The 26,353-nt window shown below is 44.8% G+C and overlaps 1 protein-coding gene across 3 annotated transcripts in view; it reads right to left on the reverse strand.

The window, feature by feature from the left end:
* The window catches only part of LOC146632951 (NLR family CARD domain-containing protein 3-like), a 42,312-nt gene extending 20,609 nt beyond the window's left edge, over positions 1-21,703 (reverse strand). For 2 of the 3 annotated variants that reach the window (XM_085351908.1, XM_085351907.1), the window contains exons 1-2: positions 21,615-21,703; positions 21,416-21,517 (exon numbers count right to left, since the gene is read on the reverse strand). In XM_085351908.1, the coding sequence (XP_085208034.1) occupies positions 21,416-21,517; positions 21,615-21,703 (191 nt within the window). Of the gene's footprint in view, positions 1-19,483; positions 19,604-21,415; positions 21,518-21,614 lie in introns of all 3 variants that reach the window. The other variant, XM_085351906.1, reaches the window with a different exon arrangement.
* Positions 21,704-26,353: the final 4,650 nt, after the last annotated feature.

A 26,353-nucleotide genomic window follows, 5' to 3' on the forward strand; every position in this document is an offset into this window, starting at 1 on the left:
TCCTACAAAACTGCTCAAAGAAGTCCTGCCATTAATTAATTCTTCAATCTTCAATCCTTTCAACATGTAAATTAAATTAATCAGAACGGTTTTTTTTGTATGTAATTTGTATAGTATGTAAATGTACTTGTATATTGTATATTTTTAACATGTTGAAATAAATTACCAATCAATCAATCTGTCACGGCTGGGGGAGGGAGCCGTGTGGTGTGGAGGAAAAGGAGGACCCAAAATGCAGCAAACTGATGATACGAATGACGTTTTATTTACAGGGTGGTAGTGGCAAAAACAGGCAATGAAGCACGAGTAATTACAAACGGAAACCTAAACTGGGAGAAACTAAAGAGCAAACCTGAAATCTTACAAAACGGAGAGCGGAGCAGAGAGACGCAGACCAAGGACCAGGATACCAAGAAACACAGACGAGCCGACAACGAACACAGACCGACACCCACTATATATACACACACACACAAGGTAATCGGGTAATCGCACACAGGAGGGAAGAACAGCTGATCTGAATACACATGATGACTGGAGGACACAAGCTGAACACAATGACAACAGACACAGACTTTCAGAACAAAACAGGAAATCTAGAACCCGAACCGGACACAAGGGGGGAGGACACAGAATAACTAGAACAGAGGGAAATAATCACAAAACACAAAACGCTGGGTCAACGACCCAGGACCATGACACAATCAATCAATCTTAAATATGATCAACCTATCTCTAATAATCAGCTATGTACCACAGGCCTTCAAGCTGGCTGTACTTAAGCCTTTACTCAAAAAGCATCTCTAGACCCAGCAGTCTTAGCTAATTATAGGCCAATCTCCAACCTTCCTTTCATATCAAACATCCTTGAAAGAGTAGTTGTCAAACAGCTAACAGATCATCTGCAGAGGAATGGCTTATTTGAAGAGCTTCAGTCAGGTTTCAGAGCTCATCACAGCACAGAAACAGCTTTAGTGAAGGTTACAAATGATCTTCTTATGGCCTCTGACAGTGGACTCATCTCTGTGCTTGTCCTGCTAGACCTCAGTGCAGCGTTCGATACTGTCGACCATAATATCCTATTAGAGCGATTAGAACATGCTGTAGGTATTACAGGTACTGCACTGCAGTGGTTTGTATCATATCTATCTAATAGACTCCAGTTTGTTCATGTAAATGGAGAGTCCTCTTCACACACTGAGGTTAATTATGGAGTTCCACAGGGTTCAGTGCTAGGACCAATTCTGTTTACATTATACATGCTTCCCTTAGGCAGCATCATTAGAAGACATAGCATACATTTTCACTGCTATGCAGATGACACGCAGCTCTATCTGTCCATGAAGCCAGATAACACACACCAATTAGTTAAACTGCAGGAATGTCTTAAAGACATAAAGACCTGGATGGCCGCTAACTTTCTGCTTCTTAATTCAGATAAAACTGAGGTTATTGTACTCGGCCCTGAAAATCTTAGAAATATGGTATCTAACCAGATTCTTACTTTGGATGGCATTACCTTGGCCTCCAGTAACACTGTGAGGAACCTTGGAGTCATTTTTGACCAGGACATGTCCTTCAACGCACATATTAAACAAATATGTAAGACTGCTTTCTTCCATTTGCGCAACATCTCTAAAGTTAGAAATATCCTGTCTCAGAGTGACGCTGAAAAACTAGTTCATGCATTTATTACTTCCAGGCTGGACGACTGTAATTCATTATTATCAGGAAGTCCAAAAAACTCGCAGATGACCGCCCATCCCTGAGCCTGGTTTTGCCAGAGGTTTCTTCCTGTTAAAAGGGAGTTTTTCCTTCCCACTGTTGCCAAAGTGCTTGCTCATAGGAGGTCATATGACTGTTGGGGTTTTCTCTGTATCTACTGTACAATATAAAGCACCTTGAGGCAACTTTTGTTGTGATTTGGCGCTATATAAATAAAATTGAATCGAATTGAAAGGCAATATCTCTTTCTTTTCAGTTTTCTCTGTGATCAAATCTTAGCATCACTATCATGAAACATACATTCATTCAAAATGTATGTTTCAAAATGCATGAATATTGTATGACCAGAAAAACTAATCATTGTAATGAATGGCACTCTTGTTGAGCTTACATGATAATCATTTATTCTAGGGTATGAATTGTATGGGCTCAAAATGTGGTCATAAATATTTTGTAAATCAGATTGCGTAGTTTTGAGTTTTTTGACCATGTAAACCAAAATATCTGAAAGTGTTATGTTTTTGCATAGATGAGAAATTGTGCGTGTAAAAAAAATTATACAAGTTACACATTTTTTTTGTTAAGGTCTAGTTACGGATACAAAGCAAAAAACTACGTAAACTCTCAGCTCAACTTCCCTGGCTGTGTGTGAGTTTCAACTTATCAACTTTATAATGCCGATTGCCAGTCTTGGTAGCCGGGGAACAGTCTGCCAGGGCCTCCGCTCCTGGCCGCTGCCCGGCACACAATGCACCCGACCCCTATGGTACCTCCTGCGGGTGGTGGGCCTGCGGGAGGATGGGCCCATGTCCCCTTTTCAGGCTGTGCCCGGCAGGGCCCCATGGACTAAGGCCTGGCCACCACACGCTCGCCCTTGGGCACCCTCCCTGGGCCTGGCTCCAGGGTGGGGTCCCGGTAACCCTACCCCGGGCAGGGTAAACTGTTCCCTCGATGTTTTCTTCATAAGGGTCTTCTGAATCGCTCTTTATCTGGTTCCTCACCCAGGACCAATTTGCCATGGGAGACCCTACCAGGGGGCAAAAGCCCCTGGACAACATAGCCTCTGGGATCCCAGGGACACACAAACCCCTCCACCACGATAAGGTAGCGATTTGCGGACGTTTCAACTTTCAAGTACGAATTTTGACCAAATTTTTCTTCCTTTCATCCAATTGGTCAATGTCATGTCAATCACATATTTAACAATCCAATCAGAGAACATATGGGTTTGGCTGTCAGAGTGGCGCTGTACTGAGCTTCAGGTCCTAAAAGGGTAATACAGTTTGAAGCTGGAGGATCTCTATGTGAATATCCCATAAGACTCTTACAAGCTAGGTCCCCTAACTTTCAGTAGCTGTTGAAAGGATAAAGTTGTGGTGTATCAGTGTAAGTAAATAAGTAAGTAAGTAAAATTTATTTATTAAGCACTTTTCACAGACAGTCACAAAGCGCTGTGCACAAATATTAAAATAAACAATACAATCAATAGACATTATACACAATGTAAAAGATCAAATGTAAATAATGTAAAAAATATAAAATATGTAGATCAACAAAAGGCTTGTTTGAACAGAAAAGTTTTTAACTGCTTTGAAAAAGAATCCACAGAGTCAAGCAAACGTAATTGTAGTGGTAAACTGTTCCACAGCCTTGGTGCCACAGACTACAAGGCTCTGTCCCCTTTTGTCTTCAGTCGTGTACAGGGCTTTATTTTTATGTTACGTACGTACAACAGTATTACAACAGACTCTGAGTCTGTGAGCGGAGATGACGAGCAGCAGTGTATTTTATAAGAAGCTTGGATAAATAATCTGGAGCCTGGCCATTTAGTGCTCTGTATGTTAAAACAAGAATTTTAAAGCGAATTCTAAACTCTATTGGGAGCCAATGTAAAGAATATAAGATGGGAGTAATGTGAACACATTTGGTAGAACAAGTTAGTAGTCTGGCTGCTGCGTTTTGTATTGCCAAGATTTCAAATATTTGACTTGACAGATGGACAGAAAGAGGCAAGAACCTGACTAATTTTAGAATGTAGCTCAGGAGGAGCTATGATCATGGTGAGATGATGAGATGAGATAGCCTTTATTTGTCACTTGCAGGTCTTTTGCCCACAACCGAGATGACAGACCTTGCCGACCGTACATACAATACACAAACATCACATTGTGGAGACAGGTCAGGCTAGGTAGCGAGGAAAAAAACATCGAAATGTGTAACACAGAAGTAATTAAGGAAAGTATTACAATCTTCATCAGAAAGCAACAGAGCATGCTGGGTTGGAGGAGAAACAATACTGTTGATGGTATCAAATAGAACTCTGGAATTATTTTTATGACGATTTATAATATTATTGAAGTAAGAGGATCTGGCCTCTTTGACTGACTCATTATATAGGTAAAGTAGTTCTTTAAAGTCCTCACGATGGACAATCAGACCAGTGGACTTCCACAGACGCTCTGCTTATCGATAGGAGCGTCGAAGACCACGAGTCTGATTATTTAACCGTGGTTTGCGGGAACTAACAGAGCAATAACTGGTTTTAAAAGGAGTAACCTGATTTAGAATGGCAAGACAGTGTTCATTAAAAGAATTAGTTAAAAGCTCAACCTCGTTAGAAGAACTTTTAAAATTAAAAAGAGGAAAACTCAGAAATTATAGAGTCGTCAATAAAGCACCTGCGCCTAATAGAACCTTGAGGATGGTACTCTGAATTAACAGATACAGTAAAAGAGACAACTTCATTTAAATTCAAGTGGTCAAGGAAAACACCATAGGTGAAGACCAGAGTGTGCCCAGCCGTATGAGTAGCCCCTGCTACATGCTGAACAAAGTTGAAAGAGTCCATAATGCTCAGGAACTCCTTAGTGTTACTGTTTGTTGAGTCATCCACATGAATGTTGAAATCTCCAACAATGATAACCATGCCCATTTTAATAGTGGAAGTTAAAAATTCTTGTAGGTCTGACAAAAAAGACGCAGCAGACCCAGGTGGACGATAAATTAAAGTGCCGTATATGGGCTTTTCTCTTCCAATTTTTATTTTTATTTTATTTATTTTATTTTTATTATTTAAGCATCTCAAAAGAGTTGTAGCAGCTTGAAGAAACCATCTGGCATAAAAATGTCTTTTTAAAAATTACAGCTGTTCCACCTCCTCGTCCAGATAGCCGAGGTGCACAGATAAATGAACAGTCAGCAGGACAAAGCTCACAGATGTGAGACTTCATTCTTAAAATATAAGACTTATTGGCGATTGAGCAGGCATTAATTAACATCCATTTAAGGCTGCGACTCACTGGGACAAGGGTAGACAGAGTCCGCGCTATGCGGTAAGCCGCGCAGCAAAACAGGGTTCCTGCCGCGATCAGGCTTGGCTTTCCATGCTTTCAGATGGCAGCCTGGGTGGTAAACATAGTGGGTTGTGGGGATTAATCAAGTTCCGACAAGTCTCAGGCGAATCTCACCGGTAGCAACCCAGGAATAGAGTCCCCGAAGGTCCATCTCTTTCCGAAGACGACGGAGTAGGACATGAAGGCCAGCTCGCTTACTCTGCTTTCTCCAACAAGGCCTCTAAAGCAAAAATGAGCTAACCGGCAAGAGTGGAGGTAAACCGGGTGCTGCGTTGCACTCTAACGGCGGTAGGAAAACAGCCTCATTTCGTTGACTCTGAAAGCTATCCATTGCAGATTTGATCGCTAGCAACGCATGACGATCATAAATCCGAAGGGAGGTGACACCAGAAAAAACTGCAACAAAAACACTTGCATAGCATATAAAATAAACAAACACACGGACGAAGGCAGCAGCACAGCCAAACACAGGCGCCATCTTGACCCTGTGGTCAGAAATACCATTACTTTAGTATTACCTTCACACAAAGTCAGGGCTGACCCAGGACCATTACTGTGAGTCACACTTTGCAGTATATAGATCTTTTCACAATGGAGGTGGCATCCACTGTGCTGACCGCTAACTAAGAGCAAAGGATCCAAAAATTTGTGGTGTTAGTCGCTGAGCTCTCTCGTTTTTTGCACCAGCTCTACATTTACTAGATGCACCTGCTCCTTGTCATTATAAAGCATGTATCTCTCTGACTTTATATCCTCTACAAAAGTTTGTGTTGTATTATATTCAAATCTTCAATAAAAACATGTATCGCTCATTCACAACGAAGAAAGCTTTATAACTATCCCGACTAGTAAAGCGCTTGTCATTTCCACAACACTGCTTTCCCCCCGAGATCCACAGAGTTGTTGAAAAGGCTCTGGAGGTCCATGTATAAGCACGTAAACCTGTGACAAAAAAAATTCACCAAACTTGGACACGAACAGGTTTTCCTTCGTGGTGATGAAGGAAAACAGTGGCACGTGAAATGGCATTTACCCAACCAGGATCTGAAGCTCAGTAAAGCACCCCTCCGACAGCCAAACCCATCTGTTCTCTGGTTGGATTGTTAAATTTGTGATTTCATAACATAATCAGGTTACGACCCGGCTCGAAATGACCATAACAAGAGCGGGGTGTCCCGTGACTTCCCACGCCCAAACAGACACAGCCACAGCATCGGACTTTTAACAATGGTTTATTCACAACAATGGCACTTAAGGTAGTGGGAGTGTATAATTTCGGGGTGAGCTAAGTTCAAGGTTCAAGGTTCAAGGTTCTTTATTTGTCACATGCATAGTTATACAAGTATAACACACAGTGAAATGTAGCCTGACACGCTACATTATATATATATATAGTATATGCATTGGGTGAATGTGCAGTAGTAGCAGCAAGCAGGTGAATTCTGTACATTAATATGAATAGACATCTGACTATTTTACAGGATAGACAATATAAACATATTTAAAATTAAAGGAATTTGGAATGTACATTGTGCCTTGGTTTAGAGTGTCTGGAAGAGTCCTGTCTCAGTCAATTATAGATGATGTGAGAGGGCGGGTGTGTGTGTTTAGGGCACGGATGGCTTGGGGATAGAAGCTCCTCTTGAGTCTCTCTGTCCTTGCCCGGATGATGCGGAACCTTCTACCAGATTGCAGAAGTTGGAACAGTTTGTTGCCAGGATGGGACGGGTCCTTCAGTATCTGCGCTGCTCTAGTCCGGCATCTCCTGGTGTAGGTGTCCTGAAGCGGGGGGAGAGCAATCCTGCAGCAGCGTTCTGCTGTACGGATCACTCTCTGGAGAGCTTTTTGGTCCTTCACACAGCTGTTCCCAAACCACGATGTCATGTTCTGTGTGAGGATGCTCTCCACAGCGCCTGTATAGAAAATCCTGAGGATCTTTGGAGAGACCCTGAACTTCCTCAGTTGTCGTAGGTGATACAGGCGCTGCCTAGCCTTTTTGGTCTGGACCTGAATGTGGGCAGCCCATGTCAGGTCTGAGATGTGGACACCAAGATACTTGAAGGACTGCACCCTCTCCACTGGAGCTCCATTGATGATAATGGGCTTGTAGTCTCTGTGCTGACCCCTTCTGAAGTCCACCACCAGCTCCTTGGTCTTGCTGACGTTCAGCTGGAGGTGGTTGTCCTGGCACCACGATGCCAGATTCTTCACTTCATCCATGTAGGCCGCCTCATCGTTGTTGGAGATGGCACCCAACACCACTGTGTCGTCAGCAAACTTCACAATGGTGTTGGAGCCATGGGTGGCCACACAGTCTGAAGTGTAGAGGGAGTAGAGCAGTGGCGAGAGGACACATCCCTGAGGTGCTCCTGTGTTGATGGTGATGCTGTTGGAGAAGCACCTGCCCACCCTCACCACCTGAGTTCTGCCAGTGAGGAAGTCCAACACCCATGCACACAGACGGCTGTTAAGTCCCAGGTCCCTCAGCTTTGTGAACAGTCTGCAGGGCACTATTGTGTTAAACGGTGAACTGTAATCAACAAACAGTATTCGCACATAGTTACCCTGTTTCTTGTCCACGTGGCTGAGAGTGGTGTGTAGGACGTGGGCGATGGCATCTTCTGTGGATCTGTTGGATCTGTAGGCGAACTGCAGCGGATCTGTGGTGTCTGGGATGGAGGAGGAGATGATGTTCTTCAGCAGCCTCTCAAACACCTTCATTACTACCGAGGTCAGTGCAACTGGCCGGTAATCGTTCAGGGATGAGGGTTTGCTGTTCTTGGGCACAGGGATGATGGTGGATCTTTTGAAGCATGTGGGGACCACAGACTTCGCCAGGGACTCGTTGAAAATGTAAGTGAACACACCTGCTAGCTGGTCAGCACAGCAGCGCAGCAGACGGCCGGTGATGCCGTCTGGCCCCGCCGCTTTCCTTGTGTTCACTCTCCTCAATGCCGCACGGACGTCATGCTCCGCGATGCTGGTCACCGGTCTCTCGCTGATGACGTCACTGTCCTCGGTAGTCAGGGGGTAGATAGCATTAGCCGCCCGGCTAACCTCGAAACGGGCGTAGAACTGCTTCAGCTCATTGGTGAATGCAGAGTCGGCGTTGATCGGCGCAGTGTCCCTGGCTTTGTAGTCCGTAATGGTGCGTAGTCCGTGCCACATACTCCGTGTGTCGCCCTGGTGGAAGCGGGACTCCACACATTCCCGGTACCGGCGTACCGGCCAACACAACAAACAAAACTCAACCTAGGCTTCGGTTCCCCTCTGACCTGTTCAAGGAAAAGAAAAGAAAAGAAAGACCTCCCTGGTCTAAAAACACAGGAGAAAAGAAGGCTTCCCAAAATAATTGGCAGCTCACCCCTACTTGCTCCGCACTTCACACACATGTCCGACCTTTTAACTAAATACTATGGCTACGGCCGCTCCGTCTGGACCTGAGGCAAGTGCACGGGAAGTCTGCCACACCCCCCGCACCGCAGCTCTTCAGTCGCCCTTTTATAGTTCACGTCCACAGCAGGAACCAGTTACATCAGGCCGTTCCTTAGGTCCACCAATCACAGCGACTGCACAGGTGAATTTGCATACATACATTAAGAAACAAATAACCCACCAACACACGCACGTAACACCCCCCACCATAAGAATTAAACAACCACTGCATGTTTAATTCCTACCTGTTTACACTGCTCTAGATAGGGCATCAGCGAGGACATTATCGAGGCCCTTTTTATGGCTAATTTGTAAGTTGAAGTCTTGTAAAAGGAGGGACCAGCACACGAGTCGCTGGTTGGAGTTTTGCATTCGGAAAAGAAACACAAGCAGATTATGGTCTGTGAACACTTGAACTGGCACGGAGCTAGACCCGACGTAGACCTCAAAGTGTTGTAAGGCTAGCAATAATGCAAGCGCTTCCTTTTTGATGGTGCTATAGTTCACTTGGTGTTTATTGAACTTCTTCGAGAAATAGCAGATCGGACGGTCCACTCCGTGATGAGCTGCCTGCAGCAGAACCGCACCCGCTGCAGTTGCGCTGGCATCCACCACCAACTTAAAAGGAGATTAAAAGTTAGGTGCTGCTAAAACTGAGGTACTGCACAGTAAAGTTTTCACTGACTCAAAAGCAGTTTGGCACGCCGCAGTCCATGTGAAGGGTTTGGTTGGGCTGACTAGGTCAGTCAGGGGAGCGACTACGGAGGCAAAGTTTTTACAGAAACCGTGATAGTAACCACACATTCCCAAGAAGCGGCATAACGCCCTCCTTGTTTGTGGAATCGGAAACTCAATAATAGCCTCCACCTTAGCGGTTACAGGGCACACTCGCCCGTGACCCACCTGCTTTCCGAGGTAGGTGATGGTGGCTTTTCCAAACTCACATTTGGTCAGATTTACAGTTAGCGATGCTTCCTCGAAACGCTTAAAAACAGTTAAGAGGGTTTGGAGATGACTGCTCCAGGAAGCAGAATAAATGACCACATCATCTAAGTAGGCATCACAGTTAGGGACCCCGGCCAAAACCTTAGCCATCAGGCGCTGAAATGTCGCTGGAGCATTACGCAAGCCAAAGGGCATCACGGTATACTGAAGGAAGTGATCGGGGGTAACGAATGCAGAGATCTCAGACGCTCTTGCAGTTAAAGGAACCTGCCAATATCCCTTTAATAAATCCAATTTGGTCACATAAGTAGCGGATCCCACCCGATCAACACAGTCATCCATCCTAGGTAATGGGAAAGAGTCTGCTTTAGTGGCCACATTCACCTTTCGATAATCTGTGCAGAATCGAGGAGTATTGTCAGATTTGGGCACTAACACACATGGGGAGCTCCATGCGCTAGCACTTGGAACGGCTAAGCCATGCTCAAGGAGGTAATTGACTTCTCTCTGCATTATTTCCCTTTTTACTGGATTCACCCAGTACACATGTTGTTTAATTGGCTTTTGGCCCTCCACATCAACGTCATGACTTAAGACAGTCGTTTGGCGCGGGTGATCAGAGAAAAGCGACACGTTATTTTTTATCAGAGTAATGGTGTCAGTTTGAGCAGTTTCAGGTAAATCGGCAACAAATGATTCAAGATCATTTAAAATTACTGAATTTTTCAGCCCACTACCTAATGCATCATCCCTCCCAGATAATCCGTCATCCGACAGTTTATAGGCGGGGAGGATGGCAACAGCGCACACGGGGATAGAACAGTTTCAACGTATTCACATGACAAACCCTGGTTTTTTGCCGCCGATCTGGAGTGCGAATCACATAATGGTTATTGTCGAGTTTACATTCAACACTGTAAGGACCAGCAAACTGCGTTAGTAAACTGGACCCTACTACAGGCAATAACATCAACACCTTCTCCCCTGGTTGAAAACTTCTATCCACAGCTTTTTTGTCAAAACGAGCCTTCATTTTAGTTTGCACTTGCTTTAGGTTTTCCCCGGCTATTTTCCACGCTAGGCGAAGCCTGTCTCGAAGCTGACTCACATAGTCAGGTACACTACATGGCTCCTCCGGGGCCTCCGACAGCCATTTTTCCCTCAAAAGTCGGAGAGGGCCTCGGACCACATGTCCGAAAACCAACTCCGCAGGGCTAAATCCCAGCGACTCCTGTTTAGTCTCTCTAATGGCAAACAACAATAGGGGCAACCCCTCATCCCACTCTTTACCAGACTCCAAACAGAACTTACGTAACATAACTTTGAGAGTTTGGTGGAACCTTTCCAAAGCACCTTGACTTTCGGGGTGATATGGACTGGATGTAACATGCTTAGCATGTAGTTCTTTAACAACCTGTGCAAAGACTCTGGACATGAAGTTGGCGCCTTGGTCCGTTTGAATGATTTTCGGCAACCCAAACACAGAAAAGAATTTGATCAAAGCTTTAATTACTGCTTTGGCTTTCACCGTACGCAGCGGAATGGCTTCCGGAAATCTCATTGCTGAGCACATTACAGTAAGAATATACTGATGACCGGCTTTTGTTCTCGGCAACGGTCCCACACAGTCTAGTATTACCTTTTCGAAAGGTTCACTCATTAATGGAATAGGAGATAACTGCGCAGGTGGATTGGGCTTATTGGGTTTGCCCACCAACTGGCAGGTGGCACAAGACCGACAGTAATCAGCTACGTGTTTTTTTAAGCCAGGCCAAAAGAAATTGCCCAGCACTCTGTAATAAGTTTTATTTATTCCGAGGTGCCCAGCCATGCCGGCATCATGTGCTAAGCTTAGCACCAGATCACGATGCTGAGATGGTACCACCACCTGTGCAACACTTGATGTTCCACTCTGATCAGAAGACCACCGCTTCATTAACACGCCATCCTGCAGGAAAAAACAGGGAAGGGTGCTTTCCCCAGCCGTGACAACGGCTGCAAAACAGGAACTCAAAGACTTGTCATTTTCCTGAGTGCTTACCAAAGCTTCTTTATTCACATCGCCGCTCAATGCCAGTATTAATTTTAGCACACTGCATTTATCCCCCACACTGTCTTTCTCCCGTACAGAAGATTTTTGCTCCCCAGCCGCAAACGTATCTGCGATACTAACCACATCAGCAAATTTGCGCGCTTGCGCCCGCGTAACAGCGCAAACGGGAAAAACTGCCGCTTTTGGATCAGCAGCAACAGGTGTATCCATCACTTCAGGCGGTGGAAGCACTTTCCCCCTGGCCAAATCGTTGCCCAAGATAAACGACACACCTTTAAACGGCAACTGTCGTCTTATGGCAACCTTCACAGGTCCAGTTGTGATAGGTAGTGTAGATATACTCTGTGAAGGGGCACCCGAAGAACACTCATTTCAATTCCCCACACCAACACATCCGTGTGGCAGGCGGTTTTATCCGACAGTGGCAACACATCATCTAACATAAAAGATTGATGTGCCCCGGTGTCTCGGAGAATGGTGATAGTAACCCTGTCCTTCTCTTCTCCTGCCACCGAAACGAAGCCTTGGGAAAGGAAGGGATTAAAATGTGACTCTACCTCCATTTCTGGGTCACACCCCTGCATCTGGTCAGGACAGATAGGTGGGGAAACTACTTTAATGAGCCCCACGGGTCCCTTGGACCCTCTGCGCCTCTTTCTTCCACAGCGCAGGACAACTGGCAATCAGGTGACCAGACTCCCGGCAATAAAAACATTCCCGCCTTTCAGTTTCCTCCTGTCTCGCCCTTCGGGTCTGTTCTCGTGCTGCCCCGGTTGGAAAAATGACTTTATGTGTGAGGGTGAATTCATCTGCTAAAACTGCTGCTTTTGCCAGGGACATCACCTTCTGCTCATTTAAATAAACTACCAACTGATCCGGGAGACACTTCAATCCCTCAATATCCTTCACTTTGCTGGCTTGCATCCAGCGTTCAAACAAGCGATGTTTCTCAAGGGCAAACTCCACAAAGGTTTGTTCAGCGGTCTTTTCACTTTTACGAAATTTCTGACAGTAAGCCTCAGGAACTAATTCATACGCGTGCAGAATTGATTTTTTTACAATATCATATTGGAGGCTGTCATTAACGGAAAGGCTAGTACATACTTCCTGAGCCTTGCCGATTAACTTACACTGGAGTAGCAGTGCCCAAAACTCCTTAGGCCAACTCAATGCAGCTGCTATACGCTCAAAAGCATCAAAATAGGAATCAACCTCAGCCTCCCGAAACGGAGGTACTAGTTTAACATGTTTGGTGATGTCAAAACTTGGTGAAGTAACTGTGGATGTGTCAGGGCGACTCAAGACAGGTGTGGAGGCAGCGGAAACAGGTGTCGAGACAGCGGCGGGCTTACGCTCCAACTCCAACGCTGTGACCCGGAGGTGCATAGCTTGCACCTCAAGCTCTTTAGCGCAAACCTCTATCTCCCTAATACGGAGGGTCAAACGGAGGTCCTCCGTAGACCCTACTGCCTGAGGCTCCTCAGCCGCCCCAGACCCCACCTCGGCCACATCCGACCCCGCCTCATCCGCATCGGGCTCCACCTCAGCTGGAGACACGCTAACGGGTCCTTTGGCATCTGGCTCCGGCTCAGCCTCCAGAGCCACCTCCACGCCGCCCCTACCAGGCCGCTTTACAGCTGCCTGCGGGGAAGGGAGAATGCCCCGCTCCACCAAACCTGCACACAAAGCAACCTTCACCTCCGCTTTACGGGCATTGTAGGACACTTTAATATCAAAAAACTTGCTATAATAAGCAAATCCGCCTTTCTACACAACTCTATCTTATCCCAGGAAGGCGAGGTAACAAAGTCATCTAAAGAAAACCCCATCCTCCCCCACACACCTCACTCCTCCCCACACACAAAAGAAAAGCCGACCGAACAAACTACAGATCACAAAAACGAGACAAAACGGATGAGCCCCCAAATCATGTTACAACCCGGCTCAAAATGACCGTAACAAGAGCGGGGTGTCCCGTGACTTCCCACGCCCAAACAGACACAGCCACAGCATCGGACTTTTAACAATGGTTTATTCACAACAATGGCACTCAAGGTAGTGGGAGTGTATAATTTCGGGGTCAGCTAAGGCCAACACAACAAACAAAACTCAACCTAGGCTTTGGTTACCCTCTGACCTGTTCAAGGAAAAGAAAAGAAAGAAATAACACAGTCTGACCTCCCTGGTCTAAAAACACAGGAGAAAAGAAGGCTTCCCAAAATAATTGGCAGCTCACCCCTACTTGCTCCGCACTTCACACACATGCCCGACCTTTTAACTAAATACTATGGCTACGGCCGCTCCGTCTGGACCTGAGGCAAGTGCACGGGAAGTCTGCCACACCCCCCGCACCGCAGCTCTTCAGTCGCCCTTTTATAGTTCACGTCCACAGCAGGAACCAGTTACATCAGGCCGTTCCTTAGGGCCACCAATCACAGCGACTGCACAGGTGAATTTGCATACACGCATTAAGAAACAAATAACCCACCAACACACGCACATAACACATGACATTGACAAAGGAAGAAAAATTGGATCAAAATTCATACTTGCAATTTGAAACGCACACACAGCCAGGAAACTTGAGCGCAGAGTTTTACGCAGTTTTTTTTCTTTGTATCTGTAACCAGACCTTAACAAAAAAATGTGTAACTTGTATAAATATTTTTTTACAAAAACACACACACACAAATTCTCAATTATAGATGCACTTGTTAATGTTTGTACAGTAATCTTTATGTTAGTTTACCTGCTGGAAACTTCTCAGAATGATGCTTGCTAAACAAACACCATTTCAGTTTGTTAGCTAATGATATAATGCAATAGGAAATCATTACAACCATTCTTGTTTCCTTGACAACATTTATATTTTAAATACTATTAGCACTTATATGAACTAATATTTTTGATTGATTTCAGTTTTATTCTGACAGTTCTACTGAGTAATATTAAAAATAGATTTGGTTTTGACTTGAGCAGGTGAGGTACTGGAGCCTGAAGAGGAGATTTGCCCACAGGAAGCACAGATAAGAGTTGTTGAAATAATTGTTAACTAATCAGAGAAAAGTTGGTAAATCAGTTAACAACCAAAGTAACCCTTAGTTGCAGCCCTAATGACATAAAGTGTAGACAGCCATCACATGCAGACTGCTTCTTCAAACAGCTGTGAATGAGTGGCTTGCTCTCAAGCCGCTCATTCAGTGAACTCCAGTGTGGTGCCGTGACAGGATGTTACCTGCGCATTGAGTTCAGGTGTGACATGTCCACATTGCTAACTATTGCACAGTCAGGGTTAGTGGGATTATAATAGAGTGCGCATGCGCCAACCAGCGTGCAGCCTGTTATAGTCGCTCCTGCTTTTTCTCTTAGTTTAGCTCTTTTTTCCTAGGTATTCTTTTTTTTCTGACTTGTATTTTCATCCGTTTATCTTTTACTCAATCATGTGGATTGAGAGAGTTTTTGTTCTTCTGGTGGCCGTGGAACTGTTACTTTTATCAAGGAACGGGACCGCGGCACATCTCCTACACTCACGGACTGTTTACTCCAGAGATCAGCTGATCGCCCTGATGCCGGCCGGCTCGCTGGCCAGGCCCGCAGAAGTACCAGCTGAAATTTGGAGGAAAACACATCGGGGATGCAGAGGTCAAGGACAGAAGAGAAGAAAGAAGGAGACAGTGAGACAGCGGAGGCTCGAAGCGAGGAGGAGGAGGAGGTATAAACCGTGTCTGCCGTCTATCGTGATGGGAAATGTGCGATCGTTATCGAATAAAATCGACGAGCTCTCAGCACTGGTACGGAGTCAGAGGGAATACCGAGAGTGTAGCCTGATGTGTTTCACCGAATCATGGATGCACCAGGACATTCCCGATGAGAATGCTTCTGTGGAAGGCTTCCACACTTTTCGGGCAACAGGGACAGCATCGCTAGCGGTAAGCGGAAAGGAGGTGGGCTTGCTGTTTTAGTTAACAACCGGTGGTGTAACCCTGCCAACATAACAATAAAAGAAAGGATTTGTTGCCCGGACACTGAACTGTGTGCTGTTGGACTCAGGCCATATTATTTACCCAGGGAATTCTCTCACGTCATCTTGGTGGCTGTTTATGTTCCTCCCTCTGCTAACCCCACAGCTGCATGTGACACTATCCACTCTGCCATAGCCCGGTTACAGACTCAGCACCCGAGTGCCTTTATTGTGATCTCGGGTGACTTCAACCATGTATCACTGGACAATACACTAACAACATTCAGACAATATGTGGACTGTCCCACCAGGGGAGAGAAAATTTTAGACTTATGGGGCGATCGTGGCTCAAGAGTTGGGAGGTCGCCTTGTAATCGGAAGGTTGCCGGTTCGAGCCCCGGCTTGGACAGTCTCGGTCGTTGTGTCCTTGGGCAAGACACTTCACCCGTTGCCTACTGGTGGTGGTCAGAGGGCCCGGTGGCGCCAGTGTCCAGCAGCCTCGCCTCTGTCAGTGCGCCCCAGGGTGGCTGTGGCTACAATGTAGCTTGCCATCACCAGTGTGTGAATGTGTGCGTGAATGGGTGGATGACTGGATATGTAAAGCGCTTTGGGGTCCTTAGGGACTAGTAAAGCGCTATATAAATACAGGCCATTTACCATTTACCATTTACTTACTGTATGCTAACGTCAAGGATGCATACAGCTCCTCCTCCCTCCCCCCACTTGGTAGGTCAGATCATAACCTGATTCACCTCACCCCCCACTATGTGCCCATTGTGAGGAGGGAACCTGTGACCACCAGGACTGTTAGGAGGTGGTCAGAGGAGGCCTTAGCGGAACTACAGGGCTGTTTCGAGGTGACCAACTGGGAAACACTCTGTGAGCCTCACGCCGAGGACATCAATGGGCTTACTGAGTGTATCACAGACTACATAACTTTCTGCACCGACTCCATTGTTCCAGCTCAGACTTTTCATTGTTACCCCAATAATAAGCCGTGGGTGACTAAGGACATCAAAGCCCTCCTCAACAACAAGAAGAGGGCTTTCAGAGGGGGCAACAAAGAGGAGGTGAGGAAGATCCAGGTGTTACTAAAGGACAAGATCAGAGAGGCTAAGGACAATTACAGGAGGAAGCTGGAGTGGAAACTCCAGCAGAACAGCGTGAGAGAGGTGTGGAGGGGCATGAAGACCATCACTGGATTCAGGCCAACCAACAGCAGGGGAGCTGAGGGAGGTGAGAACAGAGCCAATGAGTTGAATCTGTTTTTCAATAGATTCGACACCACAGTGTCTGCTCCCACCCCCACAACCTCACCTGTAGTCAGCCTGGAATCCAGAGCCACACCACTGTGCCAGCCTCTCTCTTCACATGGCGCTGTTGCCTCCTGTGAGATTCCTGACACCCCTCCCCCACCCATCACCTTCACTCAATACCAGGTTGAGATGCAAATGAGGAGACTTCACTCAGGCAAGTCTGCTGGACCAGACGGAGTGAGTCCCCTCGTCCTCAAGACCTGTGCCCCCCAGCTGTGTGGAGTCTTTCATAAACTGTTTATGCTGAGTCTGAGTCTGCAGAGGGTCCCGGTGATGTGGAAGACATCATGCCTCGTCCCTGTACCAAAGACGCCACGTCCCAGTGGCCCCCAGGATTACAGGCCCGTGGCACTGACCTCCCACATCATGAAGACCCTGGAAAGGCTCATCCTGGACCAGCTGCGACCCATAGTAAGACCACATCTGGATCCCCTTCAGTTCGCTTATCAGCCTCGTCTCGGAACTGAGAACGCCATCATCTACCTGCTCAATCATGTCTACACCCATCTGGACCAGCCGGCGAGCACTGTGAGAGTCATGTTTTTTGACTTTTCCAGTGCTTTCAACACCATCAGGCCGACCCTCCTGGGTGATAAGTTAGCAGCGATGCAGGTGGATGCTTCTCTGGTGTCCTGGATTGTTGATTACCTGACAGGAAGACCACAATATGTACGTCTCCCACAGTGTGTGTCTGACAAGGTGATCAGCAACACAGGGGCACCACAGGGGACTGTCCTCTCCCCCTTCCTCTTCACCCTCTACACCACAGACTTCAGCCACTGCACAGAGACCTCCATCTTCAGAAGTTTTCTGATGACTCTGCGGTGGTTGGATGCATCAGCAGGGATGATGAGACAGAGTACCGGGCTGTGGTCGACTCCTTTGTCACGTGGTGTGAGCAGAATCATCTGCAGCTCAATGTGGCAAAGACCAAGGAACTGATCGTGGACTTCAGGAAGACCAGGAAACACTTGACCCCTTTTTCAATCCAGGGGGTCAGTGTTGACATTGTGGAGGACTATAAATACCTTGGAGTACACATTGACAATAAACTGGACTGGGCTAAAAACACCACAGCACTTTACAGGAAGGGCCAGAGTGGTCTCTATTTTTTGAGGCGACTGAGGTCCTTCAACATCTGCCAGAAAATGCTGAGGATTTTCTACGAGTCTGTTGTGGCCAGTGCGATCCTCTATGCTGTTGCATGCTGGGGGAGCAGGCTGAGGGTCGCAGATGCCAACAGACTTAATAAACGAATCGGTAAGGCCAGTAATGTTGTGGGGATGGAGCTGGACTCCCTCAAGGTGGTGTCGGAGAGGCAGATGCTGTCCAAGATAAAGACAATGTTGGATAACACCTCCCACCCACTCCATGACATGCTGGTCAGTCACAGGAGCACGTTCAGTGAAAGACTGAGATTACCGAAAAGCACCACTGAACGACACAGGAAATCTTTCCTGCCTGTGGCTCCCTGTACAACGCATCCACTTAACACACTGGTTACTGCTACAACTACACATGTTTCTTTTCCAGCTATTTATTTATGAGTGACTTATGTATGTATGTATGTATGTATGTATGTATGTATGTATGTATATATATGTATATATTGTACTATTCTTAGTTAGTGTATTGTCTGTCTTGTTAATGTTGGTTTATGTTGGTTTATAATGGAGCACTGTAACAAAAAAATTATTTCCCCCAGGGATCAATAAAGTATTCTGATTCTGATTCTGAAGTGATTGTGAAAGACAACAGCTTAGCCGTGAAGTGGTCTGTGGATGCTGATGTGCAACTTTCTGTAGAGCCAATCACTACAGACCTCCGAATGTCAAGTGGCCTTCAGATTAACTCAAGAACAGAGCGTGGAGAGTTTGATGGAATGTGTTTCCATGGCAACTAGCTGACTCCAAGACTTGCATCCTGACAGGTGGTGCTTACCTTTAAATTCTATTAGACTGGTCCTCTGTTTGCCTTATTTCATGATTCCACCTTGGGCCAAATTTGTCCTCTCAGCCATAAAAGAATCCGGGTTCACAGCACCAAGTATTAAATTCTGTTCTTTTATCTTTTATTCTTTTACTTGACAGAGAAAACACGACTCAGTGTGGTCAATTATTTATAATTATTTTATTCAATCATTACTTTCTGGAAAGGGATGTGCACAAGGCTAAACCCTCTGCAGATCTGAAGCCTTACAGGCCGGATATATATAATATAGTCTGCTGTTTTTGGTACTGAAACGTCACACATAGTTTGTGAACAAAACAACTTCTTCTGGCCTGACTTGATTTGTGTGTGTGTTACTTAGTTATGTTTTTCTCTCTGCACAGTTTCCTATTTTTGCCCAGTATTTCAGTCTTGCTCACCACTTGTGACCTTTCACACACTTTTTAACTGAAAAGTAGCATCTTTAATCTGCTGGCCTACCTAAAACAATATAAAGACAAAATAAGCACTAAGAATATTTATTTATTCCGTAACAGCACAATGCAAAAGGAGGGCTGACATCATATTAAACACTGTAAATTAAGAATGGGAACAACCACCAGTTCATATTGTTTAGAAGCCAAAGGCTTGTTTTTAAGAGACATGGGATTGAGGGAATGACGTGTTTGCACTGCAGTTTAAATCCAACAACATCGAGCAGTTAAATCAGCTCTGAAAGAGTTCATGAAGGAGTTTAACAGCTCACCTCTCTGCAGCAGACGCCTGTTTGACTTTAAAATGAAGGTCTGCATCTTTAGACTCGAGTGATGAGTCTAAGGACACACAGCTGGGTTCAGGTCCAGGTTCAGCACGTCTCCCAAAGATCCTGTTAAACAGAGAAGAGAAGAATAAAGGTCTTCCTCTGATACTGAGGCTCTGTCAGGGTAGGTTAAGCGTACTGCCTCAATGATCAAGAGCTGGGCCAGAACTGCAAATATTCATTTTCCTGCTCTCAGAGATACTGTATGAGTTACTCTGAGGAATCATCTGTACTGTAGACATGTCAGTGAGTTACCTCTCCCTTCCAGCTGCAGGTGAAAACAGATGGGATTTTGGAGGACTCATCTTCAGATGCAATAGTTACTTTTCAAGTAATTAATTACTTTTAGAATGTTGTAACTCAGTTACTAACTCAGATACTTTTTAAAGAAGTAACTAGTAACTATAATTAATTACTTTTTCAAAGTTACTTGCCCAACACTGCTTATTAATAACTGAAAACTGGTATTTAACTCAGTACCAGGATCAGCACCAACACAAAGCTGGATGATGTTGTCCCAAATTATAAATAAAAGATGGGTTTTTTTACACTCTGATGACGACGAATTCATACAAAATAAACAGAGCTGTAGTAAGGCTTTCCTCTAACGGCGGTTGTGTTCAAATGTTTGAACAGATACTTCTGTGTCCATTAAACTCTGATTAAGTCCCTCAAAATGTTTCCTTAGCAGTACAACAGGGCTGAAACCAAGAAAGTGTCCTTCATATTAAAATTGTAAATTTAAAATGTTAATTTCATGAATTTTAATCTTAAATTGTTCCGGGTTTTTTTTGTTTTTTTTGACCTCGCACAGAAACAAAGCTATAGACCACTCTGACAGAGACTCTCTGTCTTTAAGATCCCCGTCACTATGGCAGGAAACAGCTGAACCTGAGACGTGCTTTTCTCCTCTGAAGAGGATTCAGATTTTCCTCAGCAACACCGCTCATCTTAAAGCTCTGGTTTTGTTCTCCATGGAGAAGAAAGGAAGGAGAGAACTGTACCAACTTCTCATTACAGCATGAAGCTTAAACTTATTCAATCCTTCCCAATTTAATGATATTTATTAACTTACAAATCAGTGTTCATCGATGTAACACATAAGCAGACAGGATACATTGAAGGACACCATCGTACAATACACCCTGTGATCTAAACTCCTCTAAATCCTGTAAAAATGTTATATTTGTTTGTAAACTGAGTTTCATTTGGAACTTGTTTTAATTCAACAATTCCACATTTTACTAAAAACATGGATACAGAATAAATTCAGCTGCTGTAAAGTCCGATCTTTACAGTTAATATAACTAATATAACTTTCTATTACAGAAAATACTTTTTTTTTTTTAAACTGGTTAGTTTCTGGCTGCACATTTTTCCTTTCATTTTACTAGTGCTGATGTGAGTTACATTTTGCATCACTGATATGCTTGTTAATAATACAAGACAGTTCAGCTTCATGCTCATCCTTCTTCACTAACTGTTGTCTATTAGAACAACGAATTTCTTATTGTTCATGAAATTTGTAGTTTCTTCTACTCCCTCTCTGTTAATCAGTTTTTTCTAAGTCCATACATGTCAGAGAGAAGTTTCTATTTGTCTATGAATGTTTCTGGTCTGATGATAAAAAGTATTTTGGGTTTTTTTTCTGGCAGAATGGAAAAAGGTCTGTCATTTGTGAAGTGGTGTTATTGCTACTTTTCCACACAGTGCCTGGTAGGTTTGGACCTGAATAAATGACATAATCATTTAGGTGTGATGAATAAGCAAAGAAAAGAAGAAGAAAAAAGAATTTGCAGACCAGGAAACAACATCAAACAGTTAATTTAAATCAGACGCCAAACTGACATCAAAGAGTTCATGTTACTAACAGCTCACCTCTCTGCAGCAGACAGTGGCTGGACTTTAAAATCAATGAACTCATCTTTAGACGCATCACTCTGTAAGGACACAGAGCTGGGTGGAGGTCCAGGTGGGTTTCTGATAATTAAGATGGAGCAGTGATGTGAGTGCTGAGCTGTGACATGGAGAAGAGTCATGGACAGTTAGAGATGACAGTTAGAGATGGTCATCTCACCTCTGAGCTTTGGTCTGGCTCTCATGTTCCCCACACAGAGTGGTTTTAGAGGGAGGGGCTCCCTCCTCTCTGTCCTCACACTGATCCATGCTGCTGAATTCACATCAGCTCACACACACTTTCTACCTTCACCTGCAGAGGAAACACAAATCATTCCTGTGCACATCAACTGAGAGCTGCAGAGGTCGTGTCTGATGTGTTGGACTAACATCCATCTGAGACACAGCTTTCATCAGTTCACTACAAAAAGTGTCACAGAGCCGCGTTCAGCCTCCAAATCCTCCATTACTGTAGTCCTACAAAGCAGCAGGTCAAACATGGCTGCAGAGAGCAGCTTTATTTATGTAACAATCTCTTCAGGATCATCAGCAGGGGAGGAGTTAGAGTGGGATGAAAAAAAGCTTCCAGCTGGTCAGACATCATGTCAGGAAGTGATACACACTTTCAGTTTAATCATACTTCATAAAAAATGCCCAAATAAGCACCCAAAGGAGTTCTACAATGTCTGCCATGCTACTGGACATCCGTTTAGAAGGATTTGAGCCAATGAGGTTCCAGATTTCAGCAGCTTTTTGACTAACACAACACATCAATGACAACTTCCTACTGTTGTTATTTGCACTTTTTATTTGTTATCACTGCACACCGTCAGGACTCAGTGAGAGGCTTATTTAAGGGAACAGGAAGTTATTTTAATGTAAACCATTATGTGTTCCACCACATAACATTGCCACCCATTCTATTTGTGTTCAATATTTACTGCTGATGTCTTCCATTTGAAAAGATCTGAAACTAGAAGATCAAATAGATCTGATGAAGAAATGTTGCTGCAGACAACACTTGAAGCTGGAAGTGAAAAACCAAGCAAAAACAGGACTGCATAAATCCATCCTACAGGATTATTGGAGACTGACAGCAGCACTCAGAGGGAACCAGCAGGGGGCGCTGAGTCCTGTTAAATATTCTCCATGAATTTGGGAGAATATTTAACAGACAAACATGAACTCTGATCCTTCATAAAAAAAAACTTCAGAGTCAAACTGGAGTCCAGCATTTGAAGCAGGTTCTCATATCAGGACTCCAGTTTGATGGTTTTACTGCGAGCCTGTTCAGAGTCCACATGAACACTGAGTGTGACTAAACATCACAGCACAGTCACACTTCCTCTGTTAAAGAGGATCAAACAGTGGCAGATGTGTGAGGAACATTTTCTTCAGCACAGTCTGATGAAGACGCCCACACAGACTGATAGTCTGATGTGATGATGTGAGGAGAACAAACCTGCACACTCTGTTTGAAAGGCTCTGAGCTGGATGTTGGAGACTTTGTTGTTGCTTTGGAGTCTTTATCAAACACCAGACGTCAGAGAAAAAACAAGTCTTTGTGTGTTCTCTGCAGAAACACGCTAACAAACAAAGAGCAGCTGCTCTGTGACAAAGAGGAAACCTCAGAGATGATGAGCTCACCCGAAACCCTGGCTGATTTTGACCCACACATTTTCACACCTTGGCTCATGTGATTAGGTAGAGGATCATCAGGGGTCCTTTGTCCCTCTTTGGGGGGAAACTCCCACGGGGTTTAAATCTGGGACTCTCCACCATTTTACCCTAGAACTGAAGAAGCTTCTCGGATGAGAGGTGAAACGTCTTCAAGCAACCTAAAGAAGTCCAGACGCTTTTCTTTCCAATCTCCTTAAAAAACCTCAGAGACTGGAATGAATCAAAGTTGCACTTACTCAGCTTTTTCCCATGAACTTCTTCAATCTGCAACTTTCAGCTGTTTGGACCAGGTCTGTGTAGAAACAGAGAAATTCCTCTGCTTCTTCTCCGTCACCAGTCCTCTGTGTCTGCAGGCTGCATCACATTAAACACTTCACACCATCAAAGAGTCTTATGATCTGGCTCACAGGTCAAAGATCAGCTACCACACTCTGATATATAACCTACACTGTTTATAGCAATTCGCTAATAATTTTCAAAAGTGTACAGCCTGAATGTGGGTGTGTCTGCAAGCTTAAACAATTTAAACATTAAACACTTCAAACAAACTATAAAAGAGTCTGAATCTGCAGCTCACAGGTCAAAGATCAGCTGCTACTCTCTCATGTGACTTTAGATCATCGTACCTTCAACAAATGTGCATCATCATCTTGATCTTTTCACTCTATACACATTTCACTTGTACTTGTGCTCATGATTGAATATATTATCCAGCAGTTACATAAACTTGACTCTATTCATCATATTCCTTCATTTCTGCTGCGTATCAGTGCTCAACAGTTTTTCCACTGCATTCCATAGCTTTATTTTCCAGTCAGCATATGTGACCACTGTATTTCAGATGTTGTAAATAACAGAAGTCATCAATTGGGAATGGTTGGTTATCTCCTGTAGTTGTGTATTAGCTAGCTTTAAGCTCCAGCTAATACACTGTTAGCTAAAATTGAATGTTTTAATTCCTTCCATTTCTCAAATATTCCTTCAGTTCATGGGGATGAGGTAAGTTCAGAGTTTGAAATAATGTACCTAAGATACATGAAATGTTTGACACTCTTTAACTTGTTTTCTCTGAAATGAATGAGATTCTCCTGTTGCATCAGTTCTATCCCCATCTAATCAACAAGTGGGGCAGACTTCTCTTTGCCCCCATTTCTTTGACTTCCTGCATACATGTAATATTGTGTCCCAGTCACTTCCATTGTGTAACACAATTGACAAATTTGGTTTAGCATTTTCAGGTTCTAACGTCGATGGTCCCTTAGTCAGAACTTGTGACATTTTGTCTCCATTGGTATGTATCTCACTAATAAACTGTAGACCAGCAATAAATGTCAATATAGAGTATCAGATCTGTCATTTTGTCACAGTCTGCCGTGGCAGAGCGTGGGGTTGCGGGGAAAGTATGACCCAAATACAGGACTCTGATGAATGCAGTGTGTTTAATTACAGTGAGGTAAATAGTACACAACAATTGATCCCCATGCGTCCCCGACTCCCGTGCTCTTCATCTCTGCTTCCTAGTGTTCATGTACCCGGTGCTCGCTGCCCCCTCATTTCCGCAATCCTTTTGGAAAATACAGAGGCAGCCATTGGTACATCCACCACAGCAATAAACTCACACTTCTAGCCACAGTTGTGCTGGGAAACTGAAGTCCCACACGACAATCCAGTGTTGATGGGAGCTCAGCAACTCTGCTAAGTAGCTCCCCTGGTGAGGTTGATCAGTTGCAGGATACCAATACACCCACCAACTCACACAAACATGGAAACGAGGGACACATAAACAAGCCCAAGGCAAAACCACCAAATAAAAACCAGTACCCAAACACACGTAGGGCATCATCTTTCACTCGTGTGTTTTTTATTGAATTCTCGCATATACTCCACAACATAACAGGAAATTTCCTTTCAGAATCAGAATCGTGTTTATTGGCCAAGTATATGTGCAGACACATACAAGGAATTTGGTACCGGTAGATAGTGGCTCTCAAGCACAGCAATGTAAATCTCACACACACACACACGTGTCTATATATACACATTACACATACGTACACATACATACATACACAAAGCTGTGTAAACCAACTATAAATAACTAATCTAAACTTATATACATAAAATACAGAAATGAAATGAGGTGGAATGAATACTACAGAATGTACATAAGGTGCAGCTGCAGTCTGGCAGTGGGAGCAGTGTGACAGGTCAACTGTTTAGAAGGGAGATGGCGAGGGGAAAGAAACTGTTCCTGTGTCAGGGGGTCCTGGTCTGCAGGCTTCTGTACCGTCTGCCAGAGGGCAGCAGATCAAAAAGTCTGTGTCCAGGGTGTGAGGGGTCTGTGATGATTTTCCCTGCCCGTTTCCTGGTTCTTGAGAGGTACAGGTCCTGGATGGAGGGCAGGGGGGCGCCGATGATCCTTTCTGCTGCCCGTACAGTCCACTGCAGTCTGCGCGTCCTGTTTAGTGGCTGCACCATACCAGACTGTGATGGAGGAGCACAGGACAGACTCAATGACTGCAGTGTAGAACTGGATCAGCAGCTCCTGTGGAAGACTGTACTTCCCCAGTTGTCTCAGGAAGTACATCCTCTGCTGGGTCTTTGTGAGGATGGAGTTGATGTTGGTCTCCCACTTCAGGTCCTGGGAGATGGTGGTACCCAGGAACTTGAAGATCTTCACAGTCGACACAGGGCTGTCTGATATGGTGAGGGGGAGCAGAGTTGAGGGATGTCTCCTGAAGTCCACTGTCATCTCTACAGTTTTAAGAGTGTTCAGCTCCAGATTGTGCTGACTGCACCAGAGTACCAGCCGCTCAACTTCCTGCCGGTATGCAGACTCATCACCATCCTGAATGAGGCCAATGACAGTGGTGTCATCTGCAAACTTTAGGAGTTTAACAGCCGAGTTCTTGGAGGTGCAGTCGTTAGTGTAGAGGGAGAACAGTAGTGGTGAGAGGACACATCCTTGAGGGGCACCAATACTGAGGGACCGAGTTTCAAAGGTGATCTCCCTCAGCCTCACTTGTTCAATTCAATTCAATTCAATTTTATTTATATAGCGCCAAATCACAACAAAAGTCGCCTCAAGGCGCTTCATAGATACAGAGAAAAACCCAACAATCATATGACCCCCTATGAGCAGCACTTTGGCGACAGTGGGAAGTAAAAACTCCCTTTTAACAGGAAGAAACCTCCAGCAGAACCAGGCTCAGGGAGGGGCGGGGCCATCTGCTGCGACTG

The sequence above is a fragment of the Diplotaxodon limnothrissa genome, linkage group LG4 (assembly GCF_057381915.1).
Source record: "Diplotaxodon limnothrissa isolate DT_005_m linkage group LG4, D_limnothrissa_male_GT1.1, whole genome shotgun sequence".
NCBI lineage: Eukaryota > Metazoa > Chordata > Actinopteri > Cichliformes > Cichlidae > Diplotaxodon > Diplotaxodon limnothrissa.